Source organism: Aspergillus caelatus (assembly GCF_009193585.1).
Source record: "Aspergillus caelatus strain CBS 763.97 unplaced genomic scaffold BDV27scaffold_336, whole genome shotgun sequence".
NCBI lineage: Eukaryota > Fungi > Ascomycota > Eurotiomycetes > Eurotiales > Aspergillaceae > Aspergillus > Aspergillus caelatus.
In genome coordinates this window covers 15388-35025 of record NW_022475599.1, presented here as the reverse complement: position 1 = coordinate 35025, position 19638 = coordinate 15388, and the positions used below count along the sequence as shown (strand labels likewise).

Genomic DNA, 19638 nt, shown 5'->3' with positions numbered 1-19638 from the left:
AAAAAAAAAAAAGAAAAGAAAAGAAAAGAAATAAAAATTTCAATAAAACAAATCAAAAGCACAGAGTCAGTGATCCACTTCCTCAAGAATAATAATCATATCATAATCATCATCACATAAGTATTTACTCTCACACACCTCGGCGACAGTTCCATGGAAGCTCCGCAGAGCTGTCGTTCTTTTGCAGGTAGGTATGTACCGTAAGTAGAGGATCGAATATTTACTTACTAAAACCCGACAAATGCTGGGTTTGCATGAAAATGAGAGTCCCCACCCTAGCGGAACTTAGCTTTTGAAGAGGCGATCCATGGAAATTTGTTCTAAAGATACCGAGATGGCAACTTCAATATTCGCAGTCATGCCCCAAACCAGCCTAGACGGCGATCTTCGGGACTAAACGACGCCCGAGGCTCCAGTACCACTAGTAATGATATATCACCTTTCCCGGGAACGCCGTCGTACTGGGTATTCGTAACTTTCGGTTCTTTCCACCTCCGTCATCAACCATCCAATTATGCTTTTCTAATTTTGTGCTTCTCTTTCCTTAGGTATCTTCATGGACCATTTCAGTTCGTTCCAGATTCAAAACAAACGTTACCCTATAAGGCACGAGGACAACTCAACACTAACTTTTAACTAGTAATTGTACTATCTGTCTCACACTCTTCTTCCTCACTCTCGGACATCAGTCACCACTTATACTGCCGCTTACTAACCCTCTACCCACTAGGTTAGTTAGTTACTACCTACTAGTAGTACTCCCGCGCTCCGGACTCCGAACACGAAAGAACAAAACCCATACAGACAGTGCCAACGGAGGTCCGAGCCTCCGACCTGCCGGCCAATGTGTCTGTCCATGGATAAGACTCTTGGCTCGGGCAAGGCAACCCATAACCAGTGTGGATCGAACCATCCACTCCCCAAGTCAGACCAATTCTTTAGAGCTCCATTTACTGGTTAACTTAAGGTACGGAATATCTCCCCTCCCATCTATCAGCTGCACTGTCTCTGGCCCTCAACTAACGATGAAATCCCTACCCCTGTACGACATTGATAATGCTCTGGAACCTTCTTCCTTCCGTAGTTCATGATTCTATACATAGGGTCAAAGGGCACTTTTAAAACATGGATTCTTCTTGGTCTCAGGTACTGTTGGCCTTGGCATTATTACGGTACATTGTACAGTAGTAGCCAGGGAAAGAAAAAAAAAAGAAAGAGGGCCCATAGTTACTATTTGGATGGAAACACCACCCCACCAGCGGGTGGTGCGCCCGTTTTTCTGTCTCTTCTCCCTCCCCTCCTACTCCTTGGATGATTAGTTCAGCAGAAGAATAATCAGAATGGTCATCATAAGCATAAATTATCTAACCTCATGTGACAGCCCTACGGTGATAGTGCAGAAAATGCTCCACAGAGCGGTAGGGGTTGTATGCATACGATCATATAGTGATCATCATAAGATGCTATCGCCACCGACAAGAAAACGCCTAGGCCCCCCGAGGGATTTCTATTGAAAAGACCAAGACTTGACAGTGACATCAGACATCCCGATAGGTTTACTGTAGTATGTACAATAGTACGGAGTACATGTACAGTACATACTTACATACTGCTACTGGGTAGTCATTGTGGAGTGCCACATTTCGAGCGCGTGACCCAAAATGGGACCTGCAACGTAGCCTCCTAGATTCAGGGAAATTAGATTTCGTTCTCTATGGGACATTGGGACTAGATTAGATTTGCGTGTCTCCATCACGCTAAATAAAAATCTCTGATCGATACCATGCGGGATATATCACTTACTCTTTCCACTGATCCTCGGAATCGGACCCGTTGACCTCGGACTCGGAGTTGTAATCAAGCCGTGGGAATATATGGTATGGTCATGTCGCCCAGAGGTGATCTCCCAGAGCTATGATGCAACTTAAAATAAAGTGCTATTTGTTGACAACCCAGAGATTGGTAAAGAATGGCCCTACCACCGTCAGTGCAGAATGATTTCCTCTGCGTCCATCTTTAAATTATTTTAAATTGTTTTTATTTATTGGAATGATGTGTGACTACGACTTGTGGTGTTGGGGAAAAGTATCCAATGGACTGAATATATTCCGGGTCTGTCAATGGACTGGGCTTTTCGTAGGGCTGAATCGACCGCTGGTTGATCCCAAGGTAGGGTTGGTGACATGTTAATCACTTTCCAGAATTCTCGATGGGAAAGGACATCCACCCTTTGGTGGGTAAAGTTACATACACCTCGGATGTTCATGACATAATATTGTAGCCTAGTATATGCCATGGATACTGTTGTTCAAGTGGCCATTCTTCCAGCTCAGTCATGAATTCAAAAGGATGACATCGACACATCCGTTTTAATTACTTACTTACATTACTTACACTCTAGCTTTCAGCCCATCGGATTTAAGCATGATCCATCATTGTGGCGACTGCAAGGATTTCAACTACGTACTTAGTTAAATTAGTTTCGTTAGTCTGTTACGTTAAGTCGGGTTCCAAGTTATGCATCGGGATGCTGAATAAGGCACCGCTTAAGTTATGCTTCTCTGCCGAAAACTCCGAATCCCCACTTGCCGTTCGACTTCCAACCATCATCAGTTAAGACTGGGGAACAGTTTAGCAGCTGTGCCTCGGCCGGTGATACTGATCCTTATCATTATTAATATTTTTGCTAAAACGGATTTGCGCCGGTGGACCCTTGGTTTTGGAGCCCAAAAAACCCCTCATAGATATCTATACATGGTATGAGGTGGAAGAAACGGGACTAACCTAATACTAGACTATCTCAATATCAAGTCCCCTGGGGATCTTGTAAGGTATGGCTACCGGCCTGGCCTCAGTCCACCCAAAACTCTTGAATCCCGACAATCCCATTAGGAGTCTATCACTAGCCTTCTGGTTGTGGAAGGCTCTTCTGTTTCTGGTTATCATTGGTTGCCCGGGGCCTGGTTATGATACTTCCACCGGGCTGCTACCTTACCAGGAATCCGCTGCTTCCGATGCCAAATTGGAAGTCATTAGGCATGCGCCCTTCTCATTTTCTTTGAAGCTGGTCAGGTGGGATTCAATATACTTTATACATATTGTGCGGGATGACTATGTCTTTGAACAAGAATGGGCATTTGGCTATGGGTACACTAGAATCATCTCCTTTTTAACATCCGGTATATCCAGTTCTTTATGTCCTGCGGTAGACAGCTGCTAATAGTAGGCAAAGTTCTCCCTCAATTCAGTGGCCTGGACGGTGTTGCCAAAGTCGCGCTAGTTGCAATTGCCCTCTCCCATATTACCCATTACTTTTCGGTATTGGCTCTATACAGACTATCCATCAACATCTTTGGTCATGACAGCACCTCAGGGAGGTTAATTAGTTTCCTTTCTGCTGCCTTACACATTATTTGCCCTGCAGGGGCATTTCTCTCTGCACCCTATGGAGAATCAATATTCTCCTTTCTCAACATTACTGGGTATTATTTATATTCGGCCTCCCTACTTGATGCCAACGCTGGTAAGCGGGCGTCCAGCGATGCGAACCTGTTGCTCGCGGCTGCATTCTTCTCAATAGCCACGGCAGTCCGCAGCAATGGAATCCTTAGCGGGACACTATTTGCATATGACGCGCTGCTACAGTTGCGCAAGATTATCTCCCAAGGTATATCCGGGGATAATTTGCTTCGCCTAGGTGTCATTGTGGTCGGTGGCTGTGCAGTAGCCTTGGGGCTCATTGTGCCACAGTGGATTGCGTACACAGCATTTTGCGTGTCTGACGAGCCTCTGCGACCGTGGTGTGAACAGCTCATACCTAGTATTTATGGCTGGGTTCAGGTTCATTATTGGTTAGTGACCCACACGCGATGATCTAGGAGCAATCAATTACTGACCCTCTCTGCAGGAATGTAGGGTTCCTACGGTACTGGACACTTTCCAACCTGCCTCTTTTTATCCTGGCCTTTCCCATGTTGTTCTTGCTGTGTCACTCCTCTATCTGGGCGTTAAACACGACATGGCCTTCAGATACAGGAACTTCATTTTTGACACGACTTGCAGCGCCCAATGGTCTACTTGCCGTGATGGCTTTTACTAGCTATCATGTTCAGATCATCAATCGGATATCCTCTGGGTATCCTCTCTGGTATTGGTACCTTATATGTCAGGTTCTCAGCCATGTTGCGGGTCCTAGTAGCCTTGTTAAGCGCAGTCAAACTTTTACGATTGCTGTACAAGGCATGGTGATCTATGCAATTGTCCAGGCGGTTCTTTTTGGATCCTTCCTGCCACCAGCTTAGGTTTTGTCGATACTGCACAGATTTCGTCTTTGTAGGATGAGTTTATAATAAGAGCTTAATACCTAATATCTAAATTTATCTCCATTGCCTACATGCGAGGCTTTCATAGCTCAAGTGATTGTAATTATATAATAAAAGGTACAAGTATTGTTATATAAAGTATATAAAATGCTCTTGTTCAATCTCATGGAAGATTTCCCGTTTTGGGTAGGCGGACGGAAAGAGCTTAGTGTCTGAGGTTAGGCTGCGGTGCAGTTACGTGGAATTATGTCATCAGAAACTTAACTCACTGAGCGATAATGGATACCTCTTCTACCTTCCTTCAACTGCTACACTGAAGCTTAAACTGAATGACTTCCCAAACTGCCGGAGCTGTATTTTATTGCGACACGGACAGCACACGCTCCTCCTTACAGCCCCGTCTACGAATCTGTCTTCATCGGAGGACTTTCACCATCGTTCGTACTAGCTTCTGAACGTTCCAAAGCTTCTATTGCTGTAGCCGGTCGTCCTACTAGCCAAGACCCTTCCTGTTGCCCATGCAAACATAATTGGCAGTAAGTCACTCTTTGTCATCGATCTTCACAGCTGGACTTTGGGCTACAATCTTCATGTCCAATGTAAGTCCATACTGCCAAACGGCCGTCTACGCGCTATTATTATTTATGTCTTCGAACGAAAGTAGTTAACATTGAATCTTCCAGACCTCTCCCAAACCTCACTCATTCCCAATACCTGCACCGCAGTGATCATCGATCCTATTGTATGACGATGGATCACCCAGCCGCGAAGGCAATTTTAACATCAGAAAATTTTCATAATGCGCACGAAGTATCACGAGCCACCTCACTGGGTGGTGAACCTGCAGGGATGAACGGGAATGGCGAGCCCAAGGCACGAGTCCGTCCTCGCACCTATCCTTATTTTAAATATCTACCATATTCGCTCGAAAATGAAACCGAGAGGGAACGGAGTCTACGGGAAATACTGGCCCAGCTTTATGTAGCTGTGGAGGCGGGTGATTTCAGTCCTGGTGCCGTGCACTGGACTCGGGAGCTTAGAGGATGGCTGTCTCTCAAGTTTGACCCATCCCGTACGGACCGTATCAACCTTGTGAGGCTGTATTATGAGCTTTCTCTCGCCCCCGGGATCGATCCCAATGTCTCAGAGAGATTTGCTAGCATGTTTATGCTCCTCACCAAGTAAGCTAAACTTGACATAACTACTGTTCATTATTATAGTGCTGACATCGGCACAGACGCAAGCATTATCTGAGGCCCGTTAAGGACCTGACTCTGGACTGGAAGCCTCTTTACCGAGAACTAAAAGCTTTTGTGTTACCTACAGAATCGGGCTTGGTGCATTCTACCAATCTAAAGAGGAATGTAAAGACACTGACGAAGCTCTGTGCGTTCGTCCAGCTGTACGTTGACCCATGTGAGCTGCCAGCTATGCTGGAAGAGTTCCTTCCTCATTATACCACGTCCTTTTCGGAGGGTGCGTTTGTCGTAGTTGGTTTGATAAACTTACTACTCCCGACGTCACCTGCGCCCGAGACCAGGGAAGACCTACTGCCACATCATTACTTGCCGACGTACTTTCATCTTTGGGCATTAGTCAATCGGTCAAAGACATTTGATACCACCTTCCTTGACTACCTTTCGAGGCTGGCTCGTGATTCGTTGCCTGCCCAGCATATACCGTTCTCCGAATTTGGTCTTTTCACGAAGGAACAGTCGTCCCTCATCTTCACGGCTATCCTGAGATTGTTGGAGATTCCTGTAGGACAATCCACTTCTCCTTACAGTGCGCTGGTGGATATCTCGTCTGGGCTAGGCATCATGCTTGACCGAGACACCAGGAAGCATCCAGTGGCGCATCACATTGCTCGATGGGTCGTGATGTCGCTCTCTCCCGCATGCCTCGACGCCGAAGAATCTATTCTGACGCAACTAGAGGGCCTTATACAGGCAGTGGAAACATTCTTCCATCCATCGAACTCTGGCAGTTGGACAAAGACCTTGTCACAGCTCGTCTACTACCTCGCCGACTTTTTTATCATGAGGTGGAATCGAGAGCAAAGCGGGGAGATGGAAACCCCGGCAGAGCGAAGATTGACGGAGCCCCTGAAGCGTCGCTTTGTACTCTGTCTCCGTGATGTCATATTCATGGGTATCTACGCTAAAAGTGGTACGGCAATGAGCTTCTCATTGTCTACGCTACAAAGTTTGGCCTTCCTGGAACCACATCTCATCCTTCCCGGAGCTTTGCAACGTATATATCCATCCCTTCAAGGCTTAGTAGAAGTTCACCGTACGACGTCATCGCTCCGTGCCCTTCAAGTTCTTTCACGAATCATTTCAAGGACGAAGGGATATCGCTGCCACATGACAACTCTGCTGGGACTTGCGCTGCCCGGAGTTGATGCCAATGACCTTGAGAAATCTCTACATGCTTTATCCTTCATCCAGTCTGCTTGCTATAACATACCCTTGGCCGACCTAACCCAAGGGAGGGAAGACGTAAACTGTAACATGCTGGCGATGCAATGGATTTCGGGTGAAATGGAGCGTATGGAAGAAGAGGGCGTTGAGGTGCAACTCAACTATGATCGGGATTTGGATGACGAAACCGAAGAAATGATCCTCCGTTCTTCAACCTGTGGCTTTGGTGATTTCATCATATCGTTTCTCGGGCGGGTCTTTACCCTACTGGAGAATTTACCAGACGTGAGCAGGGTCCGCAATGGGTCTCCCGAAGAGAACATTGTGAATACGCTACCTGCCACATTCATGCCGCTTCTGTCGTCCCTTTCCCCAGAGTATTACGATATTGCCTTGTCGAAGGTTGTAGACTTCGTGTCGAATCACGTTATTCATCAAGCGCGGGATGCGATGGCTTTTATCTGTAACTCGGTTTGCAAGGTCAACCCAGAAAAGGCTCTAAAGCGGTTTATCCCAGTGCTGATACAAGCTATCCGTACTGAGATCGACGACAATGGCGCAGGTTCCACCAGGACCACTGGGACGGACGTCCTTCCGCGAGACCGTGGCTTGGTTTGGAATGTTAGTATGCTGAGCATGTGCGTTGTACATGTCGGCGATGCTGTGCTAGCTCACAGAAAAGAGCTCTTCGACATTGCCGTGTATATGCAACAGAAATGTAGGGGCATACCGACTGTTCATATCTCAAACTATGTGCACCACCTTCTCTTAAACCTCACGGGCACTTATACTGCGGACTACTCCTTGTATGAGCCCGATGTCGCTGCCCGGGGTGTACAACCTGAGCTTTGGAGCTATCGGCCAGATCCCAATAACTTGACCGTAAAATGGCATGTGCCAAAACGTGAAGAACTCGAATTTGCCGTCGAGTTATTCAAGAGCCAGGCTGAGTCTGCCCTCAAGCAACTGACCGATCTCACCAATGAGACATCCAGTGTCAAACGAGATGGGAGTGGTAAAACATGGTCGGATGAGGTTACTAGGAACTTGGTCCTCCTACGGCTTATCAATTCTGGTATCTCTGTTTTATTTGACCCAAAGGCCGCGTCGCAGACGAAAGCGAATGGGGTAAATGGGTCATCTAAACCATCGACCGATATTGATATGGTAGATGGTGAAGATGGCTCCCAGGCTGAAGACCCCGATTCATTACTTGACAGCTCGGACGAAGCCACAGTTAGAGAATCATTTTCGTACCCTACCGGCTATCCACTAAAGGAGACCGATTCGATGTACACTACCATTCACGACATCCGGGAGAGAGCAGGCTGGGTCCTTCATGAAGTGCATAGGTTTTTGTCGGACAAGCAGGAGGATGATGTGCCTTGCTTCAGCGCCCTGTACTCAGCTTATCGGTCATGGTTCGTGGACGTTGGCATTGAAAGATCTGCTCATGTTCTCGACAGGGTCACGCGTCTTCTCGCCGCAGACATTCATCCCTACAAAATGAGTGGCATTCGCAAAGACTACCCTCGTCCGTTATTGGTTCGCAGAGCCAATGTCTACCACTTACAGCGCCTGAGGCACAATGCAGCACCTCGGCGGCGGTCTCAGCTAGACGAGATCCTACTCCTGGATATCGCAGAATCTTGCGTCTCCCTCTATACTGAGACTCGGCGCAATGCTCAAAGTGCAGGAGAGTCTGCTCTTAAAGCTGTGTGGGGGGCTCGCCTTCTTGTTATTCCGCCCCTAATAAAGGCTCTGCAGAAAGGCATCAAAGAAAACGACCACGCTCGGATCAAGGGTGCCTTGTTTTCTTTACTCCTGAGTAGCGTCGCGAAGACGGTAGGCCGCCATTGGAAGTACGCCCCCACTTTGGTAAGAACTTTCATCGACGCAAGCGCAGTCGACAAACCTTCTGTACAAAAAATTTGCTCGGGCGCGGTTTATCAAATCATGGACTATGGCCGCGCTATGGAAAGGATGGCCATTCTTGACCGGAACATCGTTGAGGCGATCGCTCCGAAGAAGGATGTTCAAGACGAGATCCAGCATAAGCGCAGGAATATCAACAGCAAACGAGCCATCATTGAAAAGAAGAAAGCTGACCTGGCTGAAGAACTGGTAAATCTGGCCAGAGTATCGCATTGGAAAGTCGCCAGCCGAGCAGCCACCATCGTAATCACAATGGGTCTTAGGTTTGATTACGTTGCAAGTGAAAATCTGATAGATCTTGTAACCCAAGGGTCTATCGATGATCATCCGGGATTGCGTGGCATGTATTCCCAAGCTCTCATCGCCTTATTCACGATGGTTGATGTTAGGGCTATTTGCAACCATGACTACAAGAATTACATCCTCGGCCATCAACACTTCCCTTCTAAGATCAATGTGGCTACCAAGCGACACAACAAGGGTTGGACGGAGGAGTATCTATTGAGCTTTGCCAAACCGGAGGCTGAGTACTATGTTGATCATGACTTCCCTGGATGGCTTGTGTGGGCCGAGAGCATGCCTGCGTACAAATCAAACGTTGAGCGCGACATCGAATATGACGAAACCGAATGGAAAGTGCGGACTCACATGGGGAAATTGTTCGATCGAGCATGGTTCAACAAGTTTTTCATGTACTTGAAACAAGAGCCACGGGACCCTACTGCTGACAAGTTTCGCATGCCCTGCGCAATGATGCTTCTGTACGCCTTCGAGTTAATGCTCCGGGATGGGCTGACCGCTGCTACTTTCAAGGACATCCAAGAAGAAATCGAGGCTGTTTTTGAGGACGGTAGCGATAAGCACCAACATAGAGCTACTGCGGAGATCCTCGGTGCTCTTATAAGCTCTGTTGCCGATACAAGTGTGGAGAAGCGGACATTGGTGTGGGAATACGCTTTCCCGATTGTGCGTAAGATCTTTACTGATGGACTAACTCCGGAAAACTCTGGCTACTGGACGACATTCCTCCATATGGTCCTTCAGTGTCGTGACCCACGAAGAGCGTGGCCCTTGGTTGATTGGCTTGCAAGCTTCCGACTAGATATGTCGACGAATGCTGCTTTCAAGGAAAGCTCCAAGATCAATCTGCTCCATCAAACTATCATAGATGCAGGGTGGCATTTCCAACTCGAAAAGCCTATCGTTAAAGATTTTCTGTCACACCTTGACCATCCATACAAGGGCGTCCGCGAGGCGATGGGCCAAACGATTGCAACAATATATCGCACACGGTATCACGAATCATACGCCAATGTTAAGACTCTCCTTGCGGCGCAGGAGGCGGCGTCATCGGTGGGCACATATCCATATCAGCCTACCGAAGAATTCACCAAGATGATATATGATATCTTCAGTGACATTGAAAAGTGGCGGCACGAGAGGACCCCAGGTCAGCAGACGCCATCATCTTATACTTCAGGATGCAAGACAGTGCTTCTCTGGCTGGACTCCACTCTTTCGTCGTATGAGTGCACGCAGTTAGTTCCATTCTTCCCAGACGTGTTCACAGGACAACTGCTGCACATGATGGACGTAAAGGAAGATCCAGAGCTCCAATCACTGGCCTATCATGTCTTCCGGCATTTACCCAACATCCCATACCCCGCTGAGCAGAAATCTGGGTTCATCCAGTCCCTCATTCATATAGGACAGACATCACCCTCATGGCATCAGCGTCTACGAGTTATGATCAATATTCAGATCATTTACTTCCGCCGTCTATTCCTGCTTTCCGTCGCTGATAGAGACAAGCTTTTTGAGTGCGTGGCGAACATGCTAGAAGACCCTCAGCACGAAGTGAGAGCTGGAGCATCAGCTACCTTGTCTGGCATGATTCGTTGCTCACCCGTGTTCTTGCGTGAAGAGATGGTTAGCCGGTTCATACAGCGATTTTCGAAAATCCTGATCGACAACCCTCTCCCAAAACGCCCCAAAATCCTTCGGTCTGGCTTGTCAACCCCGGTTTCATCTGGGGCTGGCACCCCAACACCTGAGCATGCTCGACTCATAATCACGAGACACGGTGCAGTTTTAGGTCTCGGTGCGCTAATCCAAGCATTCCCTTACAATAGTCCGCCGCCCACGTGGATGCCTGAAGCCTTGGCTACATTGAGCGTTCGGGCTGCAAACGACCCAGGCGTTGTGGGTTCGAGTGTCAAATCTATTATTAGCGAGTTCAAAAAGACAAGACAAGATACTTGGCATATTGATGCGAAGGTGGGTAGCTACTCATCGTCGAAAGGAAGCGATCTTTTATAAGCTAACATTTTCTCTAGGCATTCACTCCAGATCAGCTTGAAGACCTCTCTGGCGTGCTTTGGAAGAGTTACTTCGCTTAGATTTAGGGGGCGGCAGTACAGGCATGTATCCATGACTCATCCAAGATACACACCACCTGCAGCAAGCTCCAACATATTGGTCGTTCGGCATGTGGCAGTATGAGAATTGGGGATTATTAGAGCATTCATTTATGAACAATGTTGGATTTGGTGGAGGTATAATTCTTCTCGGGTTGTTGTTTGGTGTGGAAGTTTTGGGAGGTATTCTTTAATTGAGGCACATATACCACAGTGCACAGCAACATTTACTCCAAAAGCAATTTATAGCATCTATCGCTACTTAGCAGCCAATTGTTCATGCATATAAATTCCGGGATAGACAGGTGATTAGATAAGCACCGTTCTCTGTAATCACGTGCTATAGCAGCCACGCGGCTCTCCCGCAATCGAAGCTCTCCGTCACCAAAGGGGTCTCAGTGGTTCAGGCGCTTCTACTCACCTGCCTCTACGCCCATCTCTGGCATCTTTATCATTATTTTACCATTCTAGTGCGTACGCAACTGTGATACTGTTGCGCAGTTCTATTTCTGTGGTGAACGGAACCTGCTCCAGGCAGCCTCTTCACCATGGCTCCGAAGGATACCTTCTTCCGTTCGTCGGATATGAGCTTGACCCAGCTCTATATCGCCAATGAAATCGGACGAGAAGTTGTCAGTGCCTTAGGAGAACTCGGTCAGGTCCAATTTAGAGATGTGAGTCGATAATCGAAACCTAAGACAAGTAGCATGAAAGTAACCTGAGCTGACGTTGACTTGCAAATAGCTTAACCCCGACACTAATGCCTTCCAACGCACCTTTACCAAAGAGATCCGTCGCCTGGATAATGTGGAACGGCAGCTGCGTATGGCTACCCACGTGGAATAATATGTTCTTAACCCGAAAGGCAACTGACGTTGTGTTGTTCTCTACAGGTTATTTCCATTCTCAGATGGACAAGGCAGGGATCCCAATGCGGTCTTCATCCGAATTTACCGATACATTAGCTGCACCCTTGGCGTCGGAAATCGATGAGCTTGCCGAACGGAGCGAGAGCTTAGAACAGAGGATTGCCTCACTCAACGATAGTTACGAGACACTCAAGAAGCGTGAGGTGGAGCTCACGGAATGGCGTTGGGTCTTGAGGGAAGCCGGTGGATTTTTCGATCGCGCCCACACTCATACAGAAGAAATACGGCAATCGTTTGAAAACGATGAAGCTCCCCTCCTTCGTGATGTCGAACAGCAGTCCCACCGGGGTCAAAACGGCGAAGCCCAAGGTCAACAATCCTTCCTCGAGATGAACATCGGGTTTGTCGCGGGTGTCATCCCACGTGACCGTATCGGTGCCTTCGAACGTATTCTTTGGCGAACTCTGCGTGGTAACTTGTACATGAATCAGTCGGAGATTCCCGAGGCTATCATTGACCCGACGACCAACGAGGAGTCTCACAAGAACGTGTTTGTCATTTTCGCCCATGGAAAGAACATCATTGCGAAAATCAGGAAAATATCCGAATCTCTTGGTGCTTCACTGTATGGCGTTGACGAGAACAGTGAGCTGAGACGCGATCAGATTCATGAAGTGAACACACGCTTGGGTGATGTGGGTAACGTGTTGCGCAACACCAAGAATACTCTTGATGCGGAACTTACGCAGATTGCCCGCTCGCTTGCGGCCTGGATGATCATCGTCAGGAAGGAAAAGGCTGTCTATGATACACTCAACAGATTTTCCTACGATCAAGCGAGAAAAACGCTAATTGCGGAGGCCTGGTGTCCAACAAACTCGCTACCGTTGATCAAGTCAACGTTGCAGGATGTGAATGATCGTGCCGGCTTAAGTGTGCCTACTATTGTCAATCAAATCCGGACTAACAAGACACCCCCTACCTATGTGCGGACAAACAAGTTCACAGAGGCCTTCCAGACCATCGTCAATGCGTATGGTATCCCGAAGTACTCGGAAGCCAACCCTGGATTGTACACGATAGTCACCTTCCCATTCCTGTTTGCCGTCATGTTTGGCGATTTCGGTCACGGTGCTCTCATGACTCTATGTGCTGTTGCGATGATTTTCTGGGAGAGAAAGCTCCAAAAGACCAAGTTAGATGAACTGACCTACATGGCATTCTATGGCCGTTATATCATGCTGATGATGGGTCTTTTCTCCATGTACACTGGCCTTATCTACAATGATATCTTCTCCAAGTCGTTCACGGTTTTCTCAAGTCAATGGAAGTGGCCTGAGATCATCCATCCAGGACAGGCAGTCGAGGCTTCCCTGAAGGGCGACTATCGGTTTCCCTTTGGACTTGATTGGAATTGGCATGAGGCTGAAAATTCTTTACTGTTTACGAACAGTCTGAAGATGAAAATGAGTATTTTGCTGGGCTGGTCTCACGTAAGTCCTTTCATTCAATGGGTTGTTCACCACAAAACTAAAACATTTTACAGATGACCTATGCTCTTTGCTTGCAGTATGTCAACGCTCGCCATTTCAAGTCTAAGGTTGATATTATCGGGAACTTCCTTCCGGGAATGATTTTCTTCCAGTCTATTTTTGGGTACCTTGTCCTTACTGTCATCTACAAGTGGTCGGTGGACTGGCCAGCCAGGGGCCAGTCACCCCCGGGTTTGTTAAACATGCTCATTTTCATGTTCCTCTCTCCTGGTAATGTTGAGGAGGAACTCTACCCAGGCCAGAGCTCTGTTCAGGTCATCCTATTGCTCCTTGCCGTCGCGCAAGTACCCGTCATGCTCCTCTTCAAGCCGTTATACCTCCGCTGGGAGCATAACCGTGCTCGTGTTCATGGATACAGAGGTCTTGGAGAACAGTCAAGAGTTAGCGCGCTTGAAGACGATGGCGATATGGATGGCGGACTTAATGGGGGCCGCGACAGCATGGCCAGCGAGGGCGAGGGCGTAGCTATGATTGCCCAAGACCTTGGAGAGGAGGAGCACGAAGAATTCGACTTTTCTGAGATTATGATCCATCAGGTCATTCATACCATTGAATTCTGTCTGAATTGTATCTCTCACACTGCATCTTACCTGCGTCTGTGGGCTCTTTCCCTAGCCCATCAGCAGCTTTCGATCGTTTTGTGGACTATGACTCTTGGAGGTGCTTTCGAGCAGGAGTCTCCCACCCTTCGTGTGATTATGATTGTCGTCACCTTCTACTTGTGGTTTACTCTGACAATCGCCATTCTCTGTGTCATGGAGGGAACTAGCGCCATGCTCCATTCGCTTCGTCTACACTGGGTCGAGGCTATGAGCAAGCATTTCATGGGCGAGGGTATACCATTTGCTCCCTTCAGTTTCAAGGCGCTCCTCGAGGAGGATCCCGTGGACTGATTTGAGCGTCCTGATCCTTTCTTTTCCTTCCTTTCGTTTTGGAATATATGTACTCTAGTTCCCTGTGGGAATCAATTAAATTCTAGACGTGAATAGGCTTGTGCATATCTGACCTCGTCTTTATTCCTGCGCTCCTACACCACCAGTACATTCGTAAACTTTGAAAAAAAAAAAAAAAAAAAAAACTGTTATAATCCTACCCATTTTAACTACGCCTGTAATGTTGGGGTGCTATAGGAATAGTGTCCGCATATTTTCACTCGACGAAAAAAGCCGAACGTTGACGGTTGGTTTTCTTGTACTGGAGTATATGTCCAACAGAAATCACTGGGCTATCTAACTGGTGATACATTCAAATCCATTGTGGAATTATAAATGTTATGGGTGCCCCATTTAAGGTTAAATATATCTCCGCCCTCTATAAATATACCTGGACGCTAGCAAGTGGAATATAAAGTTATTTGACCTGGGATATCAACCGAGAAGGATTGCACAGTTATATAAATTTTCAAATGTTTATTTAAGTATTTATTTAGTTCAGGACGCTTTTCATACATTAAATACCCATGACCATCCTCATTAAATACTATCCCGTGGTGAATCACCAGACCTCTCACGGGTATAAGCGGGCCACATACGGGCCACTAAATTGCCAATTTATTTCTTGTACTTGTTATATGTGTCAATGATCTTCTGGACCTCATCCTTCGAGCCGAGGAACACACCACTCTTGTCGTGGATGTGCTCAGGGACAACGCCTAGAAGGCGCTCCATGCGAGAGTTCACAGCGAGACCACCGGCGTTCTCAAACAGCATAGCCATGGGTGCGCACTCGTACAAAATACGCAGCTTACCCTTAGGGGCCTTCTTGTCGGCCGGGTAAGCGAAGACACCACCGTAGAGCAGCGTCCGGTAAGCATCAGCCACCATGCTACCGATGTAACGAGCGCTGTAAGGCTTCTGGCCCTCGGGGGGAAATTTCAGTGAGTGGAAGTAAGCGTTGGTCCACTCCTCCCAGTAGCTGCTGTTACCCTCGTTGACGGAGTAGATGGCGCGCTTGGTGGGAAGGGTCATGTTAGGGTGGGTGAGGATGAATTCGCCCAGGGAGTTCTCCAGGGTGAAGCCGTTGACGCTGCCATTGCGCATGGTGATGACGAGCTGGGCGGAGGCACCGTACATGGTGAAGCCAGAGGCGACCATCTCGGTACCGGGAAGGAGGATGTCCTTGGGGGAGACCTTGTTCTCGGGTCCCAGGACGGAGTCGGGCAGCTTGAAGATACCGAAGATGGTTCCTACCGAGACGCCAGCGTCCAGGTTGGAGGATCCGTCGATGGGGTCGCAGACTACTGCGTAACGGGCGTAGGGGTGCTCGTCGAAGATGATGGCTTCTTCTTCTTCTTCGGAGACGAGGATACGGCATTTACCTGAACCGCGCATGGCGGAGATGAAGACATCGTTGCCGATTACGTCGAGCTTCTTCTGGTCATCGCCTGTGGTGTTTGAGGAGCCTGCCAGTCCAGTCAGGTTGATTAAGGATGCTCGACGGATGTAGTAGGCGATGGACTTGAAAGAGAATTGAAGAGCGTGGCAGAGTAATCTGGATGGGTGGTCATGAATGGTTAGTTTCACTTTCCAGCGCTGAATCTACTGGGGCTATGGGCTTGAACGTACGTGAAGTCACCAGTGGCTTCTGGCACCTTGGTTTGTTCCTCCGTCAGGAATCTTGTGAGGGTGACAATGTCTGTGTTGATGTTCTCTTGTCCCACGGGGGGAGCACCGTTGTTCTCGTGTCCGGACATGATGTTGATGTTGATGTTGATTTGAGATATATATATATATATATATATATTAGCACAGAGGGGATATGCGCATATAGGTCAGGAGGGAAGATCAAGTGGTACTGGGGCGTAATGGACCGGTTTAAAGTAATGCGCAACCTCGGTTCAACGGAGAAAGCAGGAAGACTAGGGCACCAATGGATGTGAGGTGATAATGGCCGGGTTAACAAGTGAGGAGGGGGTTTTGTTTTATGTAGGATTCGAGTACGTAAGTTGAGAGTATACTAAACTGGAAGACTTTTAAAGAGCAGAGGGGATAAGTATAAGTATAAATAGTATCATCGTATCATTTTAAGATCATCGTCCAAAGGGTCATAAGAGCAATAATATTTTGCCGGTGGAGACCAAGTTGAGTAAGGAGAACGTCAGGATCACTGACAATACGGGGATCTAGTCCATTGACGCAATGCGGTTACGGATCCCATACAAAACTGGTGGTTTTCGTCATTCTTCTCTTTCCCACCCCCCGCAGTCCCCGCCGCTCTTCTTCTTTCCCGGCTTTTCCCTGTTTTATTCTTGTCCGCCTCCGATTCCCCCCGCAGTAAAGAACCGGTACTACAGAGTACTGTGTACTACGTATGGAACTAAAAGTAAGAGGTTCGATCGACTATGATTCTGGATCTCCAATTTTATGATATCAATGATTCCATGATTCAATACTGGTCAGTAATTTAGAAACCAGTACTCGGTATGGTCACATGTACCAGGTAAGGATCTCTTATCAGCGACACAATGCGATTGAAACCCATTATTTTTGTCCAAAGAAATGCCGCATGAAAAAACTGATAGCTCTGGTCTGCGGTGTCGTGTCGCGCAAATTAAATCTATAGCCGGAAGTGGATATCTCCTGGTCAGCAGACGCGACAATTTTTGATCGCCCACGTCAAACTATTATTGAACTATTCGAGTCTCGGCCGTTCTGTGAAGCAATCCTCTCTTTCTTGTTCGGGTTTCTTTCCTCCGTCGATCGCACCCTTTTTCAGGTCAGCTGACTGCCGCGATCGGGCTTACCTAAGCCATTACCTACTCACACCCCGTGACTCGCTCCTATCTAACCGGATTAGGCCTCGGTAAAATTAGCTCCGGTGTGAGAGCAGCTTGAAAAAGTTCGACACGCTTTTTCTTTTTCTTTTCAGAAACTTCACCTTTCCACACAACAGCAACAAACAACAATCACAACGACAATTCTGGCTGATGGTTGTTCACCTGAAATGGTTGGGCTGCAACACCCATCAGACCTAGTATAAACAAACAAACATAATTGCTCAATGATTCCATACGCCCATATTGGGTGTGAACTAATCACTAGCAACTTGCAACGCAGGATACTCTCTTTTGGTAAGTCCACCCCTGCTGACTTTTTCTCTATTTTTATTTTCTTCCCACATCTTCCATCATGATGTAACCTACAACCATTTACAAACTAGAGTCTTTGACCTACTTGGCATGAAAACTCGGTTTTTGCACGTCAGTCTGATCTGCTTGCAAAGAAAGCTTTCTGCTCACTTGCATTCCAAGATGAAAGCACATTGCTGACTTGATATCTTACAGGACTAACAATAACATGACATGCGAAAAGCAGAGGATTTGATCTTGGATTGCACTAATGGTACGTACCGACTCTGGCTTTTTTTTTTGTATCACCCCGTCTAGCATGATGCTTCACAACAACATATACGCTGGAAATTACCGACTGAGACCTTCGGGTTGTTGGCGATAACTCTTATGGCACATTTCTGATCTGCTACCTAATCGATTTGTTTGATCTCTCATTTGCACATGTGTGATTGAATGCTGACGGTCAAAAGAGTTCCAGCAGGGTGACCAGTAACGCACTTTGAGTGCCGTGGTTTTCAGATCCATAATTTAGATGGTAAGACTCGACCATTCTATTTCCCTACACCTTTTCGAAGATGAAACGGCACTGGGCTCCGACGGCGTTCAACAGACGACCGGTCTTGATGGATATGCCTTTTTTTGCGGCAGGCCTAGAAAACCTCGCCCACTGAGATCATACAACTACACATATATGTTGATCCTACAAGACTTGAGCCTGAGGCTAATGGTCATGGATAGTGTCGCGTACTACGCTATGTATAATATAACAAAACTTCTTAGCTAAAAGGTAAATATCAACTTGTCTTATACCCCATAATTATCACATGATGATTTCCTAGATGACGAGTCTTATTCGAGTTATCGATGCTGACACCATCTTTTTTTTACCATTCATGCATTTCTGACTTACACATTTGGAATAAATATCAATGGAGTTTCTGTGAACATTGCTGACTTTGTTTCGATGTGCAGACAATCAAGACTTCTCTAACCTATCAGGCCTCTGGTTTTGTGGTTCGCAGGAAGCAAGTTACGTGTATGTAGTCACCTCGCCCCGACTCCAGTTCTTTTCGACATCATGATGAATCGACATTAAAACAAAAGACAAGCATATGTCCAAGTCAGCATTGCTGGCCAGGACGACAACTGTCAGGACTGATTAGTCAACAATTCGTCTTCGTCTGTCACCGCCTTGAAGCAATCGAAGCTGATTGTATGCGCAGATTGTGTAGATCGCATACAAAGAACACCTCGCCCCTGCCAACGAATGTTGGCAGGGCATGAATCAATCGATGTACGTTGAATTTATATTTCCTCGAGTCACCCTGCATTGGTACATATTCAATGATGATTTTCTTTTTATTTTAATCACGACGGTCAACATAATCAAATACATTGATGACCACCGCCTGTGACAGGGCATTTAATCTGAAATACCCTCCATCAATTTGATTTGTCAGTTTTCGGGAGTTGCTTGTTCCGGCGCTGACTCTGGCTTTAGTGACTTCGATGTATAGCGTGGGGCAGTTTGATAAGAGAAGGCCATATCGCCACTCAAGCTTTCTTGGTTCATTGGTCTTTAACCCAGGTGAAAGAGCCTTTTACTAATTGGGCGTATCCATACATTCGTGGCAAGGTTTAGAATATGCAGTAGTTGAAGTTTAGCAATACTAAAAATGAACAAGATCTGCTTCTCATAACTAGACTCTTATCTTTCCGTGTAGGCGCTGATATCCTGAATAAAAAAAAAAGAAAGAAAGGTACCATGGCCCCCAGATTATGCGATGACATGATTCTTTTTTTTTTTTTGCGTGTCCTTTTCCCCTGGCCCTGAGACGCAACGCAACGATCTGGGAAGTTTCAAAAGGCTGCAAGCTTGGTTCTAAATACAGGACCAATCTAACAAGTTGTGATGAGGACTCTGGTTTGCTAGGGCGGCATGGGAAAACCGGGGTATTTGACCAGTGAGCGGCCGCAGATCCCGTGCCCTAAGCGCCAACAGGACGCCGGCTGTGATGAACTTCCCAGGCTGCAGCTCACTAACTATATC

General features: G+C 47.1%; 4 protein-coding genes across 4 annotated transcripts; 3 read left to right on the top strand and 1 right to left on the bottom strand.

Annotated features, from left to right (window-relative positions):
- The first annotated feature begins 2598 nt into the window (after positions 1-2598).
- BDV27DRAFT_137783 (DUF409 domain protein) lies at positions 2599-4347 on the top strand. The gene is made up of 3 exons (XM_032069071.1): positions 2599-3179; positions 3233-3851; positions 3908-4347. The coding sequence occupies exons 1-3, from the start codon at positions 2834-2836 to the stop codon at positions 4299-4301; spliced, it is 1359 nt and encodes a 452-aa protein (XP_031921490.1). The 5' UTR covers positions 2599-2833; the 3' UTR covers positions 4302-4347.
- A 298-nt stretch (positions 4348-4645) lies between these two features.
- On the top strand, positions 4646-11365 carry BDV27DRAFT_137780 (proteasome activator BLM10). Its single transcript, XM_032069070.1, has 4 exons — positions 4646-4921; positions 5006-5503; positions 5560-10957; positions 11017-11365. The coding sequence occupies exons 2-4, from the start codon at positions 5067-5069 to the stop codon at positions 11077-11079; spliced, it is 5898 nt and encodes a 1965-aa protein (XP_031921489.1). The 5' UTR covers positions 4646-4921; positions 5006-5066; the 3' UTR covers positions 11080-11365.
- Positions 11366-11503: 138 nt separating this feature from the next.
- On the top strand, positions 11504-14536 carry BDV27DRAFT_69955 (H(+)-transporting V0 sector ATPase subunit a). Its single transcript, XM_032077339.1, has 4 exons — positions 11504-11771; positions 11842-11920; positions 11991-13459; positions 13513-14536. Exons 1-4 carry the CDS (start codon positions 11646-11648, stop codon positions 14410-14412), a joined length of 2574 nt encoding a protein of 857 aa, XP_031921488.1. The 5' UTR covers positions 11504-11645; the 3' UTR covers positions 14413-14536.
- A 292-nt stretch (positions 14537-14828) lies between these two features.
- Positions 14829-16522, bottom strand: fbp1 (fructose 1,6-bisphosphate 1-phosphatase). Its single transcript, XM_032077338.1, has 2 exons — positions 16084-16522; positions 14829-16009 (listed from the first exon to the last, which is right to left on the bottom strand). The coding sequence occupies exons 1-2, from the start codon at positions 16209-16211 to the stop codon at positions 15070-15072; spliced, it is 1068 nt and encodes a 355-aa protein (XP_031921487.1). The 5' UTR covers positions 16212-16522; the 3' UTR covers positions 14829-15069.
- Positions 16523-19638: the final 3116 nt, after the last annotated feature.

What these genes read in the sequence shown, in the direction of transcription:
- BDV27DRAFT_137783 (XM_032069071.1), top strand. Translation starts at nt 2,834, where the DNA reads ATGGCTACCGGCCTGGCCTCAGTCCACCCAAAACTCTTGAATCCCGAC. An exon ending in CATCTCCTTTTTAACATCCG is followed by an intron (nt 3,180 to 3,232) that starts GTATATCCAGTT and finishes TAGTAGGCAAAG; the next exon opens with TTCTCCCTCAATTCAGTGGC. An exon ending in TGGGTTCAGGTTCATTATTG is followed by an intron (nt 3,852 to 3,907) that starts GTTAGTGACCCA and finishes CCCTCTCTGCAG; the next exon opens with GAATGTAGGGTTCCTACGGT.
- BDV27DRAFT_137780 (XM_032069070.1), top strand. Translation starts at nt 5,067, where the DNA reads ATGACGATGGATCACCCAGCCGCGAAGGCAATTTTAACATCAGAAAAT. An exon ending in ATGTTTATGCTCCTCACCAA is followed by an intron (nt 5,504 to 5,559) that starts GTAAGCTAAACT and finishes ACATCGGCACAG; the next exon opens with ACGCAAGCATTATCTGAGGC. An exon ending in CTTGGCATATTGATGCGAAG is followed by an intron (nt 10,958 to 11,016) that starts GTGGGTAGCTAC and finishes CATTTTCTCTAG; the next exon opens with GCATTCACTCCAGATCAGCT.
- BDV27DRAFT_69955 (XM_032077339.1), top strand. Translation starts at nt 11,646, where the DNA reads ATGGCTCCGAAGGATACCTTCTTCCGTTCGTCGGATATGAGCTTGACC. An exon ending in GTCAGGTCCAATTTAGAGAT is followed by an intron (nt 11,772 to 11,841) that starts GTGAGTCGATAA and finishes ACTTGCAAATAG; the next exon opens with CTTAACCCCGACACTAATGC. An exon ending in TAATGTGGAACGGCAGCTGC is followed by an intron (nt 11,921 to 11,990) that starts GTATGGCTACCC and finishes TGTTCTCTACAG; the next exon opens with GTTATTTCCATTCTCAGATG.
- fbp1 (XM_032077338.1), bottom strand. Translation starts at nt 16,211, where the DNA reads ATGTCCGGACACGAGAACAACGGTGCTCCCCCCGTGGGACAAGAGAAC. An exon ending in GAAGCCACTGGTGACTTCAC is followed by an intron (nt 16,010 to 16,083) that starts GTACGTTCAAGC and finishes CCACCCATCCAG; the next exon opens with ATTACTCTGCCACGCTCTTC.